This window comes from Rhea pennata, chromosome 3 (assembly GCF_028389875.1).
Source record: "Rhea pennata isolate bPtePen1 chromosome 3, bPtePen1.pri, whole genome shotgun sequence".
NCBI lineage: Eukaryota > Metazoa > Chordata > Aves > Rheiformes > Rheidae > Rhea > Rhea pennata.
In genome coordinates, this window is record NC_084665.1 from 77,692,636 (window position 1) to 77,711,020 (window position 18,385).

At 36.6% G+C, this 18,385-nt stretch overlaps 1 protein-coding gene across 4 annotated transcripts in view; it reads left to right on the forward strand.

The window, feature by feature from the left end:
* The window catches only part of LAMA4 (laminin subunit alpha 4), a 107,799-nt gene that overhangs the window by 66,482 nt on the left and 22,932 nt on the right, over nucleotides 1-18,385 (forward strand). For all 4 annotated transcript variants that reach the window (XM_062572630.1, XM_062572631.1, XM_062572633.1 and 1 more), the window contains 12 exons: nucleotides 1,046-1,162; nucleotides 3,157-3,305; nucleotides 5,294-5,435; nucleotides 6,726-6,822; nucleotides 7,610-7,729; nucleotides 8,768-8,953; nucleotides 12,019-12,158; nucleotides 13,351-13,524; nucleotides 14,569-14,711; nucleotides 15,102-15,264; nucleotides 16,476-16,609; nucleotides 17,448-17,619. In XM_062572630.1, coding sequence (XP_062428614.1) covers nucleotides 1,046-1,162; nucleotides 3,157-3,305; nucleotides 5,294-5,435; nucleotides 6,726-6,822; nucleotides 7,610-7,729; nucleotides 8,768-8,953; nucleotides 12,019-12,158; nucleotides 13,351-13,524; nucleotides 14,569-14,711; nucleotides 15,102-15,264; nucleotides 16,476-16,609; nucleotides 17,448-17,619 — 1,737 coding nt within the window. The remainder of the gene's footprint in view (nucleotides 1-1,045; nucleotides 1,163-3,156; nucleotides 3,306-5,293; nucleotides 5,436-6,725; nucleotides 6,823-7,609; nucleotides 7,730-8,767; nucleotides 8,954-12,018; nucleotides 12,159-13,350; nucleotides 13,525-14,568; nucleotides 14,712-15,101; nucleotides 15,265-16,475; nucleotides 16,610-17,447; nucleotides 17,620-18,385) is intronic.

Genomic DNA, 18,385 nt, shown 5'->3' on the forward strand with positions numbered 1-18,385 from the left:
AATAACCTAATTCATCAATCATATAAAAAGATTGTTTCTTTCTCTTTCCAGCAGTTCTATGATCCTTACTCTGTTTTCTTCAGGTCTATTTAAGCAATGGAAAACCAGAATGTCTCACTCAAAATTGTTTCTTTTTCATTTATTTTTTCAGCAAGGAAAAAAAATGAAGAACTTTTGGGACCATTTCAAACTGTTTCATTTCAATGGCTGAAATCATTTGGATTCTTGAGGGGAGAGGTTTAGGGGACAGTCTTATGATCACTAGTACAATCTTGCAAATTCACACCAATCGCTCAGTTTCAAAGGGACCATTGCTGAACTTTGAGCAGCACTAGAAGCTCACGCTAATGTGGAGGTCTAGTAATTCAATACCAAAATTGGGCATACTGTTCTTGTGAATTGTTCTACAAGAGGCTTGGGATCCTTATGTACAGTCTCTTCTGGTTTTCCTTTGTTTAATAATTATAGTGCAGAGCTGCAGCTTGTCTCCTATTTATGAAGTGAAGCCTGAAGTATGCTGGATGTCGTCATAGTTGTTCACTGTTTTTAACCAGTTGGATTTTTCATTATTCCTCACAATGAAGGCAGATGCTGCACCAAAGAGAATGTTCACATTAGCTTTACTATTGTCAAGGAAAAGACATCTTCACGCTGCAAATTTAAAAAAAAAAAAAAAAAAAAAAAAAACTCCAGAACAAACTAGTCTCCAGGCCACCATGAAAAGCCCATGTTTAATTTGTCTCTATTGGCAGTGCACTGAATGATGCTTTATTCGAATAATTGCTCAGTCTGTATTATAAAAGGAAATTAATTCCTATAAATAAAAAAAGTTTTCTTTCCCAATGACAAGAAAATGTGAAGAGTCTCGTTATAATATGCAGCTACTAGAGACGTCTGGGAAAAAACTTGGGCTTCCAATTTGTCTAAAATGTATTTAGTTTATCACTTTATGTTTTGAATTAACTTTAATAACATGACAAAAATGGTAACACTGTCTTTTAGTAATTCACAGACATTTTTGGATGTGGGTGTATCTTTTTTGTAGAAACAACATGAGAAAATAAAAGAGCAAGAAAATGAAGTGAACAGCATTCTGCTAAGTGCCGCAGATATTTTGGCAGGACCACAAAAAATCAACTCAGAGTTAAGCGAGCTAATAAAGGTAGGTGCCTCAGTGACTTGTTTAAATGATCCATCTTGTTTTTTTGAACTTTTATAAAGTCATATGTTTAGACCACTAAACACAAGTCTTTTTTTTATACTGCTTCACTGAAATACTGATAAATATTCCCCAGGAAAAGTATAAGTATTTCTGCTGAAAAGCTTTGCAATTACATTTTACTGCCTCAGAAGAATAATGCATCGTAAAGACACTTTACTGTAGGCATATTTGAATGAAGGACTTTGCTGTGGACTTCTCAATTATTTCCTTAGAAGGGGCTGCCGAAAGGCCAAAACAAATACTGACTGTACTATATGCTTAATACCGTTGTTCATGCCTGCAAGTGAGCGTAGGATAAAGTTAAAGAGCCCAGATCTCAGTCATATAAACAGTGATAGTTAGAGTGTAAAACTTAAATGTAAGCCCATTATCTTATAAAAATCCTCCCTCCTGTGAGACTGGAGATTAGAGATTCAGTGTTTTAAATGAGACAAGGTTTTGTCGGAAACTTTTAAAAGATTAATCATTCCTATGATTTTCTGGTCTTTCTTTGAAAAAATGGAGCAAATAAAACTGGGGTTTTGCTAACCAAAAATTGCTGTTTTACCAAATCTTTTCTTTTATATTAAAATTTTGAGGTAGTTTAACACAAATGAAAATTGTCCAAATACACGTATTTTTGGCCATTACTGTTCAATCCTATTTTTAGCATAAAAACAAATACAAAAACTATTCTTTTTTCTTTGAAGAAGTTATTTGAGAAGCCAAAAAGAAGACAACCATCTTCAAGAATAATCATCCCTGTGTGATTAAGCCATGTAACTTTTTTTCTTATGTTTTCTGCTAAACAAATTGCTACAGTTTATTGATTGGGGTTCCCCCTTCCCATCCATAAGTTTACACACTAAGTTTACACTGCAGGGAAGGAAGCAGTCTGGAAAAATCATACATCTTACATCCTCATTAGCAATGAGTATCTTCACACTTTACTCCTTCATCCTTTTATCCTGTATATTGAGGCCACTATTACAGTCCTCAGACTGTGAGGACTTATCAGGAAGATTGTATATCAGAGAGGAGATGCATGCAGGCCTATCTGGTCTTCCCCACAATAATTTTATATAAAGAAGAAGTATGGCTACAGCAAAGGGATACTACATCTCCTTGCCTATACATATACTGAGGTAGTATTCAGGCAAACTCTTATAAATCAAATTAATCCAGTAAGTCTTAGCTTCAGGGCTTTCTCTACACAGGGAGATGGAAACAGGGCCAGGGTCAGTCCTCCACAGCATGGCATAGCTCTCAAAGTCATACAGCCCCTTTCCAGCAACAAGTCTCCTCCAAATTGTCCATGGGCACAAGCACTGCCCCAGGCTGCTTCCAGAGAGGCAGGTTTAAGGCAGTGCTGGCTGGCCAGAGCTAGGGACCAGGGACCATGCACTAACAAGGTCAGTCACTCGACACTATGTAAGCTTGCCCATCCCAGCAGCATTACTTTACTTGCATTGATACAGTTTAGAAGACTCAAAAGCTAATTTCTGGCCTGCAGTCTTTACAAAGAACAGGTCAAAAAAATATATAGTTTCCATCTCCTAATTTAATATGAGTCACAGCAAGGGGATTTTGCAAAGATCTAGTTTAATTACTCTACCTATTAGCACTTGACTCCAAAGGATAGGCATTGCCATCATTCTGGAGCAAACATAAAGGATGCTAATATATCTCTCAATTGTCTATCTTTTGTATTTTATTCACATCTCTTTAATATCTTTATGTAATTTATGGAATTTTGGCTGATTTTTGTCTTCCTGTACTTGTCTTGCCCCATTCGCATTCATTAGACAGCCTCTTTTCAATCTTTCCTCTTTTTCATGTGTTAAAGCATAAAATAACACAATAATAATATAAAAGGTAAAATTAAAGAATAGTAATTAAAATATAGATTTGTTTCTTACAATTTTCATCTTCTCTTCCTTCCATATATTGTTCAGAATGCGTCAGGGTTCTACGCAGAAATAGATGGAGCGAAAAAGGAATTGCAAGAAAAACTAGCCAATCTGTCTCTGTTTGATGATGATTTGGTAGAAAAGGCTATGCATCATGCCCACAACCTAAGAAGACTTGCTGATGAGCTGGATCGGTAAAATTTAACTTCAGATAACTCTGTTCATACAAGTGTTACTGGTTGAGCACTGGATGAAGACAAGCAGAAACACAGTGATATTAGATATGCTGTCTGTAAATAAGTGTTAAACAAATCACTGTGAAGAGATGTATGGGAGGAACTGTCATGGTCCAGAAGAAAGAGCTGAACTTGAGCTAGGCAAAAATCTGTGAATATTTTCAAAGAATAAACAAACATATATCTTCCGTGATTTTCTTTACTTTCTAATTTCTAATTCCATAACAAGAGAATAGAAAAAGTAGATTACTGAGAAGTAATATAACACTGACAAATGTAAGTGGGGTTTATAGGAACGGTTCATGTGAATAAGTTCACTCATATTAAAAACATTCAGCAATAGGGACCAAAAAAATGAGCTTTGTATCATTTTTGTTCAAGAACTGTTTTACAGCTGAAGTTAGTTCAGGTACTCAGTGGATCATGACCAGTAAAACTAGCCCACTGTAATATCAAAAAGCTACTGTAAATTTTCTTGTTTTGCTACAAGATGATAAATACATGAGCTTTCCTCAATTTACTATAGTCACCTATAGACAAGTTTGAAATATGACTTTATTTGCAACAGTGTTTACACACAGAAAATGACTGCTATAAATGATTTCTTAAAGAAAAACATTCATCAAATTCTAAAACAACTTACATTAAAGTTATTCATGGGCATATGGTTTTGTAAGATAAATTTTTAATACTCATCAATATCTCATCTAAATACCATTTTTTCTTAGTATTAGTATGCCCTTGATGTGCAAGTAAAACAGAAAAATAGACAGTTTTCTTGTATAAAATTGTAAAAAAAATCTGTTCTATAATGCTAAACAAACTACAGATAACTTAAAAAACATGCAGTATGTTCTGTCTGAGGTCAGCTAAATGTGGGAAGTGGGATCATTTGAAAGAAAATACCCATACAGCTAGCCTTCATCTCTCATAGAAATAATTTTAAAATGACTACTAATTCCTAGTGGCACACTAGGAATTTAATAGAAAGCAAACAGAACTAATTGTGAAGTATACAGATGGAAATGTGTTGACCCTTTATTTGTTGAAGAGATTCTCCTGTGGTGAAACTTTAATCTTCTAAAACATTTAACCTGTCTTCAAATCATTTTTGTTTTATGGCTTTGCTTTATAAGCCTGTTAGGCTTTTATTTAATACAATTTCTTCTTTTGTCTTGGGAGGAATATAGTAGGAAGCTTTTGAAATTCTTGCAACAGAACTGAATCTGGAAGCGCCTCGGTCTGCAAACACATTGAAGTGAATAATACGCATACATACGAAGACATCTTCTATATCCTCTGAATTCTGTTTATCACTAAATATGAAACCCAATATAAAGTTACTAATAGCTGAAGGCTGAGCCCTAAACCAATTACTATTTTAAATCCCTCTTGAATACCTCCTCTCAGTTAAGGTATAAATCAGGCTCTACCATCCCAGCACAGCTATCTTGCATTTTTTTAACCTAACTTTTTGTTAAGTTTTATGACCAATGGGCATTTTCATCTGGTCCTTCCCTTCCCCATGCCCAGTTACTATAAACAGCTCAGTGATATAATTCTCATGGTTATTGACATACACAGGCCCCTTCATCACATCCAAGGCTGATCCCTACAGTAGGACAACTGTTAGTCAATGAATTTACGGAATATCTAATCTAGATTTTAAAAGGATAAAAGCTCAGCAACACACCTGTTGCTGTTCACATAAAAGTTAATGGCAAAATTTACAAAGTTAAACCACTGGAAAGTGCTTTCTACCTTCAGTTTTCTTCTGCTTCAGATTGACATAAATGATCATACACAAAGAAATTATGAGAGTACTGCTTAAACCAAGTATATTTATATGTGCATGTGATAATGTAATCAGAAGTCACAGAAAATTTCAAGTTTCAAATTGATTAATTTGGTTTGATGTTGTCCTCTTTTTCTTCTCCTTTTAACAGGAATTTGTATGGTGTTGATACAAATGGGTTGGTCCAAAGAGCAATAAATGCCTCAAATGTCTATGAAAACATTGCCAGTTATATTGAGGATGCAAATAAAGTTGCATTGTCAGTGCTGAACACAACAAACCAGGTCAATGATGTAAGTAATTTTCATATCAGCTTTTACTTTGCAATGTCTTAGGGGCTTTGGATGCCTAAAGGTGAAAAAAAAACAAGATCTAGATTAACCAACAGCCATAAAGTTCTCACTGCACACCTTGCTTCATTCTTTTTTCTTGAATTAGCTTCTGCCTATCTGAATTCCCCTATTATTCCAAAAGATGAAATAGATTCCTCCTGTCCCAAAGTGATGCTGCTGCCCTGTGCTGTCACTCAAATTGAGGCATTTCTAGGAATGCCTGGACAAATCTCTGGCCCTTTAGGAACACTGATGTGGCATTTTAGTGCGCTAGTCCTCGTACTCCACACAGCACGATGTGGCAGGAAAGGTCAACACACCTAACAGAACCACTACTGTTTCTCATACAAAGTTAAAGTGAAGCAATCAGTACACTTGCAGGCTCAATGCAGTGATACGGACTTTTTTGCTCCTATGGCCTTGTTGTTCTAAAATACTTCATATCTGTTTTTATATCATCATTTCTTTTTTTTAAAAAAAAATACAATTTAGTTTATGGAAGGGATAGAAAGAGGAATTGGTTAGATTACAGGATTAGCTTATTATATGGACTACCCGCTGCTGGTATGGGTTTAAAACATGACATAATGTCAGGTCTAGACACAAACATACTGTGTTTTATCCTATTTTAATTCAGAGATGATGGTCAGTTGCTTAAAAGAGGGCTGATTTGCACGCAGACATAGAAGCAGAGTGGAAAAAAGCCTGCCTCACACATCAGAACTGCATTCCCCCCGGAGGTGATTCTGGTCTCAATATCCCCAGCACACACAAGACCTTTCCGATAGCTGAGCACAGGGGCCTGAGGAACCAAGAGATGTCTCATCCAGCCCTCTGCTCACAGTGTGCTTCCAGGACTGTCCCTCTGTTCCCTACTTAATGCACGTTCCTCATCCCTCTGAGGTGCCAGTAAAAGTGAACAGTCACAGTGCCTAATGTGTAGCATGAATATCAGTTTGGCCACATTGGAGTTGAATACTAAAGAGGACTTCTGTGTTTTCTGCATCTTAGTTATTCAGTGTAGCTGTCTGGAAAGCATATATTTCCTTAAACTTTAATTGCAATCTAAAGAATATACGCTTTTCAGGCATTTTTTTCTAATTCAGTTGCCAGTCATCCAGGTTGAGAAAATGAAACTGCAATGACTTTGTACTTACATTTATGTGAGACAGTATGTTGTCTACAAATAAACATAACAAAGAACAACATTTTGATACGTATTATTCTTTCTTTTTTGAAACGCACTTGTAGGCTGTAGTTGGAATGGATACTCAGATCATTTACCACAAAGGTAAAAGTGAAGAACTTCTCAATCAAGCGATGGAGCTACAGCAGGCAGCAGATGCCAGTAAATATACATCCTTTCTACTTTTCCAGTCAGTTATAAGTCATATTAAAAGAGATTTCAAAGGCATATCACTAAGGCAGAATTGTTGCTGTAACAAATAGTGTACTGATCAAACTTAGCATACAGAGTATTTGAAAAGGCCAAGGGCACAGTTTGAGTAGTTCTTGTATTATCCTGCCAGCTGCTGAAAGTTTATTTAATTTACAAAAGAATCATTTCAGATATAACAACTCTTCAGATACAATGACTGTTTAAATACCTGATCCTACAAACAGGTGTTGACAGGTAGATAAACTCAATCAACTAGTTTAAAATCAATTCACAAGAATCTAAGTGCCCAGAAAGATGGATTTATCCGTGAAGGATAATAATAAACAATTTTGACATTTTTTTCACTGAAGGTGAATGAAAGATCTGTAATGCTAGAAATGTCCACTTCAATTTTCAGGACCTCGTGAGTTCCTTAAGCCTTCTCCCGTATACCTGTTGCAGCTATTCTTGGCAGTTCTGGTTTAGTAGAGAGCGATGGTGCTGACTGAGACACAGATCTCCAGATTTTTCTGAGGTGCTCTGTGGCAGGTCAATAACAGTCATAAGCTGCAAGGTTGCTTTTCAGTTTATATTATGTGAAGTCAACATTACAAGTATGCGCTATATTAAAAGAGGCCATGGTGTACTGTCTACACCGTATTAAACCCATAATAAGATAACTTTGTAAGATAAAATATACCTATTTTAAATGCCTCTTTGATGTCATTCAATTATACTTCTTATTCCTCCCCCACAGGTAATAATTTAATCATTGCGGACACTAGCCAGCATGTTAATGGAACTTTTGCCAGAACGCAGGCTCTACGAAGCCAACTGACGAGAGCCATCACAAAAATGCAATCAGCACAGCCAGGACGTAAGAGGAACTTTATGATTCTTCGCCTTAATATGCTTAATAGCTTTTTTTTTTTTGTCTTTGCAAATGGCCTATGAAGTTGGTACTAAGATTTCAGTCCTGAGGAGATGTAAAGGAATTTGACTGAAACTATGAGACCTGATCAGAACACTTACAGCTTTAATACATTCATGATGAAATTATATACTTTGCCATCTGAAATTATTTGCATTCCTGACCTCTCCTTACTACGGTTGTCCTCTCCCATGTTATTCTCAGTATTTTTACAGACTTGTAGAATCCACAAGTCTGTGTATTTATTGCATTGATAAACAAAATCTAATTCACATATACATAACATCTGGCAAGTAGAGTATTTGGGAGGTAATAACTGGCAATGTTCAATTACAAGATTTCACCGTAGTTTTTCAAAAACATCACAGAGCATGCAACAAGTATGTCCTACGGTGTAGGGATGTCCACAGTAGACACAGTCAAGAATTTTTATTAACTTTAATTAAGAATGGCTGGGAATTACTTCCAATAAATTATCACGTGAAAAATGCCACAGTTTTACAAATACTGCAATTGGTAATTTAAAAAAAAATAAAAACAAAATGTACTTATGAAAAAACAAAACCTCTTCAGTTTCTTGGATTTTTCTACTTGAAAAAAAGCCTTTCATTAAAAAATGATAACAAAAATGTTCATTTTCTTTTTAAAAAATCATGGAAAACAATGGATTTCTTCATCTCTATTCCAAAGCCATTGGCTATATAACACACACCAGAATCCAAGAGTATTGAAAAGACTTAATTGTAACAAGCTCAAATGATAATAAAATGAGGATTTGATAAATTTTAAGAATTAATGTAACAGTAGACCATAGGAAGTATTGAACATTTTCTGTAGAATTAAAAAGAAAACCAAATTACCGAAGTTGGGTAGGTTCCCATCTTGTAGAAGGTCAAATCTCTTTAGTTTTCGCACTGAATATTAGCTATAGCTCACCCGCTTCTTTGGTAGAGTGCACATTTTCATTCCCTATGTATTTTGCAGTGGAAGCCAGACAACGTTTGGAGCAAGCTAAACTGAAGACCGCAGAGGCAGTAAGTGCTACCATGACAATAACACAGGCTACGACACCCATGGACGAGAACGTGAAGATGTGGTCTGAGAACCTGCAGGACTTTAAACACAGTTCATCAGCGTATGACAAGGCCGTGCACTCAGCTGGGGATGCAGGTATTGTGACCTGAGTTTTACTATTCCTTGGTGTTACCAGGGCAGGAAATTATAGCAACATCATGTTGCAGGTATCATTTATATCCATTGCATTCATTGCATATTATCTTATAGAATTTAAGTACCGGAAAACATCTCTAAAAGTAGCAGCTGCCTAAATAGAGACTTGACTCTATTCTAAAACTTCTAGATATTTGGTCATTTCCAAAAGTGCTAGGGGTTGAAGTCTTGCTGGCTTCAAAGTGATTACTGGAAAAGCTTGTAAGCATCACATTAATTCTTTTTTATCATTATTATTATTTATTATTATTATAAATAATAATTTATTATTATTATAAATAATTAAATTGAGGGGAAGGAGAAAAATAGATGAAAAATGGGAGGGGTTGTTATGAAAAATTTAAGGTAAATAAAAAGATAAAAAAGGAAACTGAAGAAGACTACAGAACTTAAATGAAAAGGATAGGAAAGAATGGAAAAAGAAACAGGGAGAGTTAAACAGAAGTGAAGTGACAATGGAGAAAGAAGGAAAAGAACAATTAGGAAAGAAAAGAATCAACCTAGAAGAGAAAATATCCAGAATAAAAATTGCTTACAGCTACCAATATTTATTGTTCAATATACTGCTGGCTCTGCTCAAGAGTCTGCTTACTCCCATCAAAGTCCAAAAGTCGTAAAAAATGTTCAGCTAGGTGCACGAAGTACCTGCCAATAATGCTATCATGGCAGCAAAAGCCTCTAAGCTGGCCAATACAAACTGCCTTTAAATAAAACTTGCACCTGAGTTTTGTAAGGGTAAGATGCCTTGGCTGCGCAGTTTGTCTGAGAACGCTCCCTGTGTTGCCACTGGATAGACAACTGATGGGCATATAGGACAAGGAATATTATGGACAGTTTGGGGAGAAATACAAGAAAATGAAAAAAGTGAATAGAGGGGTATGGTCAAGGTATTTCCTTCTTGGCAGTTGCCCATGGATTCTCTTTTGCATTTTATTACTGGGTAAGATTGACTCCTATCTTTTCTCGTCCTCACCTTCATGCCAAAGACTAAAATAAAAAATTGATATTTTTCTATGTTGAAGAACGCTATTCTAAAGGATAAAAAGAAGAGATTTATGGGGAGATTTTTATCATAGTACTAGTACATACTAGTTCGGTGTTTTCATGATACAGCTGTATTTTAGGTTTAATAACCTGATTTTCAAACAGACAAAAAGCCAGTTTTTCAAGATATCAGAGCATACACATTTCCTATTCTGCTGGCAATTATAAAAGAAGATGGTTGAAACTTGCTAAGTTATTTTCAGAGTTTGTAATTTCTTACTTTAAGGATAATAATGTAGGCGGTTTTCCAAGTGATCATGGTGACATGGAACATTCATTTCAAAAGGCAGAGAAATTCTGCAAGTTGACTACTATACTGATAGTTTTAAAATATAGAATTTTTAATGCCTTCTGGAATTAATGTATTAACAAGAATTCATTGCATCTCTTTCAGGATTTGCTAAATCAATGACACTTTAAAGTACAGCCAAGCAAATGTATATACAGTAAGCTTTACATGTAATAGCTGATTATTGACCCCCAACATGTAAGACCTTTCAGGACTTAAGGGGAATAACTGGATAGTACAAAGTTCTACATGGCCCATTCCTCCACTGCACTTGGAGAGTAAAACATAAAAGAAAAGAAGAGAGCAAAGCAGAGGGCAGGACTTTGGCAATACAACATTTCACTCTATTCAAAAAGAGACCGGCCTTGTAGGGATTTTCTCATATTCAGTATTGCTCTAAATGAGGCTGCTTCAGTCTCTAGTCAACACAGAACTCAAAGTATGGAAAGGTGATTGGAGATGACTCTTCCTTTCTTCCTTTCTTTCTTTATAACCTCAGTATGACTCAGGATTAGCTCCTCTACCGACATGTCTCTCTTCTGTCTTTTCAGACAAGAGTAAAAAATATGACAGGAGGAAAATAAGAGCAAGGTGGGCACAAGTTTATAATCCCTAAAATAGAAATGAAAACCCTACAAATCTGGTCTTAGCATTTATAGGGAGCCATGTCATTAAAAATTAGCTATTAATATTTGTTATTTCTTATATACATGCAGCTTTTCGCTAAATTCACATTTAATTATACTCAGCTAGCTGTACCTCCATTTAATTAAAGATGAAAAAAAAGTGATATTTAAGTATCCTTTAAAGGGCAGAATGTCAATGGATGTGATGTGATGATATTGGATTATAATTAGGGGTGGCTATTTCTCTTTCTCTGTAGTTTTTCTGTCCGCTTTTCTTTCTGGGAATGGGTTTCTCTCCTTTGGAACACAACGAAGCACCCTCACTTCCTTTTGGCAATAGTCCCTCTCACATATGTGCCAAAAGACACAATAGTGAAAGACTGGAGCTCTAGGACTCTGATTTATGACCCCTGGTAGATGTAGGCCTGGTAGCTGAGGAGTTTACTACTCACAAGTGTTGGAGTAGGCAGTAAATACATTTTAAGTTCCAAGGCATCATCAGCTAAGGCGTCCTACCACTGTACAGTGCAGGCCTGCCAATACCACAATCTGAAAGCAGCAGTTTCTCTGTTAATACATTGGGCTGTGAACCATCCACAGACATATCACCTGCTCAGCCTTTGCTGCTATCCAGGAGAGAGGCCAGTTGAGAGCTGGGGGAAGCAACCTTTTCAGCTCCCCTAAAATGATTCTGAAGAGCTTATAAACCTATACTCCTAGATGCAACCCCCAGGTCAGCTATAGGACCTAGTGAGATGCTGATCAATTAATCTTTCTGCTCCAGTTACCATATCTGTAAAATGGGGTTTAACATTTATCTACTTCGAAGAAAGACGAAAAGGTTAAATTGATTAATATTTGCAAAGCTCCTTGAGGAAAGTATTAGAGATGCAACAACATAGTAGCACTTAGAAGCTGCACATTCAGTTCCCTTTGTGCAAAGATAACTTTTTTCCAAAAACTTTCCTAATATTAGACCTTGACAAATCACCACACTTTCTGAAATCATTGCTTCTTACACGCTGTCACTCATTTCCTAATTACAGTGAAGAAACTTACAGAAGTCTTCCCTCAACTCCTGGACAAACTGCACAGAGTAGAACAGAAGGCACCAGCAAACAATATTTCTGCAAGCATTCAGCGTATTAGAGAGTTAATTGCTCAAACCAGGAGCGTAGCAAGCAAGGTAAAACTTTTGGATGAGACATTCAGTTACTAGAACTAATAATCTAATGCATCTTATTAGGAGCTCCATTTTCTTGGGCTATGTTAGAAACCAAAATCTTGACATTATCTCCTCCCAACACTTGGATAAACATAGCACTGTGAAACTTAATAAATTTTTTACAGTTGGTATTTGCAAGCAATTAACATTGCCATGGTATTCACTGTAGACTATTGCTACTGCGGTAGCAACTTTACTTAAGTAATTGGCACCCTATTAATGATGGCTACAGTAACAGAATCATTTAAAGTTAAAAATAATAGTTCACTATTCAACTGGCAACATTAGCTACAAGCAGTAGTAATTATGGAAATTTAATACAAACCTTTGTTAGTTCATAATATTTCCTTTTTTTTCTTTAATTTTCTGAAGGACAGGAGAATCTTTGGCTCATACACATTTAATAGAGAAAAATACTTTCATTACCATACTGACAAATTATGAAGGATACTTCCATAACAATAACACTGAGGTTGAAAATTAAAACAATGTATTTGAGATCATTCAAAGAAACCAAAAATTCAGTTTACTATTACACATTCCCAGTGTTGCTGCTCACATACATCAACTTAAAAAAAGCAAAGTTCAGTCAGTACACATGCAGTGCTTGAGTGCTTGATTTTTTCTTTAAACATATTTCAGCATTCAAGCATATAGTGGTTTAACTTTGAAAATATTGCTTTAGTTATATTCAAGCATTTTGAATTAAAATGAAAATTTTTAAAAATTTGATTAGTATTGCACATATTCCACTGTAACTTCTGTAATAAAACAGTATTAATCATGGACAGAAAAACTTCCAAAGTAAAGAAATAAATTATGAGTAGAAGTTTTCTAGCTATGTAAGATTTTTATTATATGCCATGCATAATGATGTAGCCCTGATTCAACTAAGCACATGTCTGTGAACACTGAAATTTAATTTACATTAAGAATATGCTTAAGTACAGTTAATTAGGAACTTTAATTAATTTTAAATCCATTTCCTTCATTTTCTTTACAATGTCTTCCATAAGTGATTGTAATAAACATAGAGTAGGTGCCCATTTCACTCTTGTAATAAGGGAGGTTGCTGGCAATTCTTGCACATTGACATTAAGTAATGTCCCCAATCAGCAATAACGTGTCTCACTTAGCACACTTGCAACTGCAGGTCCAAGTCTCTATGACGTTTGGAGGTCAGTCAGCTGTTGAAGTCAATCCGAAGATCAACCTGGAAGAACTGAAGTCTTTCACTTCCATGAGTTTGTACATAAAGCTTCAGAAAGACAACCCACAACTGGCAGCATCTCCGGACAGACTTGTTTTGTACCTTGGAAACAAAAATGTATGAGAATAACCCCGTTAATTTTTATACCAAAAAAAAAAAAATGGGGAAAGCAGTGCAAAGGTTATTTGTTCTTGGTTTTTCCTCTCACCTTTTCTCCATGCCTCACAATAAGAGGTGCCTCCTACATGTCTTATTCATTCTGGTCATTGATTTAGTGACATGCTAAGAGCAAGGGCTTCTGAGACTCTTGTCCTTGAGACTTCTCACCCCAAACAATGAAGGATTCTCTCTAAGAAGCAAATTAGTTTGCCTACGCAGTTTGCTACTGAGATTGTCACTGTTGTGATCTACATTTGCCATCTGCACTGTCAGTACTGAGCTGCTCTGAAGCAGTTCCTGATCCCTATCTAGCTTTTGTGGGTCACATTTTAACCAGGTTTATGCTGCTGAGATTGTAGATTCCAAATCTTTAAGTTCAGAGATCCACAAGATTAGAAGGTTTCTTTGCCTCTAGCTTGTGCTGCTTTTGTGTACTCTGTACATCAGTACTTTGAAGCACGTAGAAAGAACATACGCTCTCACCACCTGTAAGTGCTGTGAGACAACTATTCTTTAAACTTTGGTTCCTGAAAGAAGAAAAATCACATCTTTCACAAGCTAGGTATAATCCTGGCAAGCCATTAATCAAGAAGGGTAAAGAGGCAGGCTTTTCTTTTTAGGCTTTTCTGAAAAGAAACCGCCCTTGGCAGAAAATTTAATTAGAGTGCATGATACCTAGGCTTTAGACAAATGTTTCTTACTGTACCCTACATATGGCACAGCACACTACATACTGATGAACAGCTTCCAATTAAACATGACAAATTTCAGTCACCTTATGACCTTGTATTTACCTCAGTCAAAATGGATATGAGATAAAATTTCAGAGGACAGATTTGTTCTGTGCAGTTCTATCTGGTGAAGTGAAGCAATTAGATAATAAAACTTTTGCTTGTTAGTTAAGGTGTCGTTTTGTCTAACATAGCCTGTCCTTTACTAACATTCTGCATTAAATCTCTTTTACTGTTGTAGCTCTGACATCCTTCTCCATTGGTGTTTTAGGCAAAAAATTACATTGGTCTTGCAATTAAGAACGATAATCTTGTGTATATGTATAATTTGGGAGGCCAAGACGTGGAGATACCGCTGGACTCCAAGCCAGTCAGCACCTGGCCTTCTTACTTCAGCATTATCAAAATTGAGAGGTAAAGTTCTAATGTACATTTCACCAAAATCATACAGTTAATAAATAAATAAATAAATAAATAAAAATATAAAAAACCCAGAAAGAACTGTCCATCAGTAGTAGTCTAAGTATCTGCTCCTACTCCTGCTGAAGTAAATGGAAATTCCCAGTGATTTTAAAGTCAGGACTCAGGGGCCATAGGGAGGAAGACAAAGTGTCTACAGTTTCTCTTTCTTTCCTTCCAGTCTACCAATCATCTAACTGATGTAATATAAACTCTTCTTGGAAGTGGGAGCTTTCTTTCTGGTTTGTTTGTTTGTTTTATTTTTGGGAGGTGTTTTGATGTCTAGCATGAAAATGAAAACACGAACAACATGAAAACTTCTTCTCTTCCAATTCCTCTCTACAGGATTGGAAGACATGGCAAAATGTTTCTAACTGTGCCCAGTCTTAGCAGCACAGCTGAAGAAAAATTCATCAAAAAGGGAGAAGTTCTCGGTCCTGGCTCTCTCCTGAATTTAGAACCTGAAAATACTGTGTTCTATGTTGGTGGCGTGCCTCCAGGCTTCAAGGTTGGTCAGAGAAGTACCCATATTCAGACTTAAATAACATAAAACTATCTTGTTAGGACTTCCATTACAGAATGGAAATGGTTAATAAATAAGATGTTCCTGTTCTGCCATTTATCATTCTAGGACTCCATCTCTTAGCCATGGCCAAAAGTACTGCTTTCTCTAGCACATCATGTCATGCAGTAAGAACATGACCAGATTCACATTAGCTGCTATTAAGTTTTTCTGAAAGGTAGTAAAAGGGAAAAAGCTTATTGGCTATTAAGTAGTAGCCAGAAACTAAGGAGACCTATTAGCCTCGCTTAACAAGTTTGCAGGCCACTAGGTTTTTGTAGCGCTAATGAGTCCTAGATGTTTACAATTTTTCTTCTACAACTGTAACAAGAATAAAAAATAATGTATTGCTAATATTACAACAATTGGCAAAATAGTAATACAGCGATCCATTTTGAATTATGATTGGTTAAAATTCAGCCTTACAATGGTTTGAAGACTTGCCCATGCAAAACATGTCTGAAGACCTGTGTGAGACAGCTGCTTCAGTCTAGTTCCTAGTGAACAACATCCGTATCAACAGTCAGCATGATAAAACTATGATACGCTAGCTCTGTTAGCTTTATTTTATATTTTCCCTTCACTAATGCAGCTATTCAAATTCCATTTGCAGTGACTTTTGTTAAAAGAATGAATTTCTGTATCCTGCTAACTGTTCCAAATAATATCTACTGAGTATTAACCACTGGTACAGATTTTGAATCCAGGTGCCCTGTATTTTAAATGGTGTCTCATTTCTCTCTCTTTCACGATGGAGTGAAATTATTTTTCAGGCAGAAGAGGATATCTACACATTAAACATGAAATATCTATTGAGAGAGTCATGTACATCAAGTAAGATCTGTGATTAGTCATGTAACAGCAAGATCTTAATTCTTTTCCCCTTCTCCACCAATTGTGCTCCCTTTAAAACTACACTGGAAGTCCCTGTTCGCAGTTGCCTTACCTAAACTGTTGTTCTCACTGTGCCCCATTTTGACTTACAGCTAAATGGCCATAAGTTGATAAGGACTGCAAAGACTATTCGAAGGTAGTATCATCCCATTCTTTTCAAAATATGAAGAGCTCAGAGAGAAAACTGACACCAGGCACAAATGTTTTCATGAAAACCAAATAACGAACCTTTCTCCTTTTACCTATCTTTGCTCCCTGCACAGCTCCCTCCTAGCTTAAACCTACCTGGCTTCATCGGCTGCCTGGAACTGGCTACCCTGAATGATGATGTGATCAGCCTGTACAATTTCAAGCACATCTATAACATGAACACCACCACATCGCCACCTTGTGCCAGGTAGGAGACAATCCCAGAGCTACTCTGCTCTGGTTTAGAAAGTGCAAGTCCTGATATCTCATACTTTTTTCCAGAATACAAATCTGAAGATGATACTGACTTGTCCAGAAAGAGCCTTGCCACTTTAACCTCCTAGTCTCATCAGCAAGTTGAACTTACTTATTTGCTATTGCCTATCCTCGCTCATGCCTTCAAAATGGAAATGTAGAGCATTGCTGCCCTGCATGTTAGCTGGGGCACAGCCCAGATTTTATTACCCACTCTGCTAGCCATAGGATGGGACTGCTCCTGACTTCTTTCCTGTCCCCACGAGCAATATGACCACTGTCAGTTAACTCTAGGCAGTGCAGCAAATTTGAGGGTATTCCTATGCCCAGAAAACACAGACAGTATAGATGTGCCTGCAGGCCACCTCTTCTGGGCTCCCCAGCAGAGCCCATCCTCAGTTAAAGGCCATAGAGAATTAAAATGGATTTGTGCAGAAGCCGGGGAAGCTCTTAATATGAAAACCTCTCCTTGAGGATGGGTTGTGGCCCTGCCACTTCATGAGAATATACAGAAGAACTTTCCTGCAGTCTTCTATATACACCACAGGATAAAAGTGTGATCTAATGACAGAGTTAGATACACCCTCAAAGCTACACATAATTTTTTAGAAAAAAATCCAAAAAAAGCAGAGAAGTAGAGAGCCAATGGCTCACTGCTGCCAGGAACAAACATCAGTTCATAACATTTCAAGAAAGCATTGTAATTGTAAAGCCTTATAAATTTCCTTAAATTAAAATGGGGAGCTTTGGTGTTGAAGCTATGCCAAATTTTGTTTCTCTGTTTTTCCTAGAAATAAATTAGCTTTCACTCAGAGCCGGGCTGTGAGCTATTTCTTTGATGGTTCTGGCTATGCCGTGGCAAGAAACATTGAGAGACGGGGAAGATTCAGCCAGGTGACTCGGTTTGACATAGAAGTTCGCACACCTACAGACAATGGACTGATCTTGCTGATGGTTAATGGAGTGAGTACCAAATTCTGCCAATTACCTTTATTCGTAAGCACCACATCTTCTCCCGTATTTGCAGTGAATGGAAAATCTAAAATGTTTATGTCCTCAGATTTCATTTGAGGGATGAAGAAACATTTTGTGTTCAGCTGGTGCATAAATACATTCCGAGAGTATTAGTAGACACCTTGCAGAGGCCATGAGAAGCTGGGGCCCTAAGGTAGATTCTGCTCTCATACAGAGAAAGTCAGAACTTCAGAGCTGTCATACCACTGTGATGACAATTTGAGAGAGAATCTAGTTAAGCCCAATATTTGCACCTTTACTTAAATTTGAATGTACAGTCAAAGCTATAGGAAATTTTCAGGAAGTAGTTTCCATAAAGCAGCCACTTTGTGATAGATACCACCTTATAAGTGTGTCTTGGAAGAGTATTAGAGTTTGACATTTATTTTAGTTACTGAAAACTAAAGTTTTCAGTAACCAAAGTAAGTCTCAGCAAATAAATAAAATAAGTTTCAGTTTACTGTGTAGACGCAGTCTGCACACACAGACAAATCCACACACCTACATGTACCACTGCATTGGACATTCAGACAGGAATGAATTCTACTCTCATTAGAAGAGTTACTCCCTAGCATTTGCTATAAGGTAACTTCCAAAAGGAATTTCTGGAGAGCAATTTGCTTTGTAACATACTATGCCACCAACAACCTTCACTGTCAGGAAGTTTTGCACTAACCAGTTGCTGCAAAGTGTAACAGTGGTATTGCAGATCATT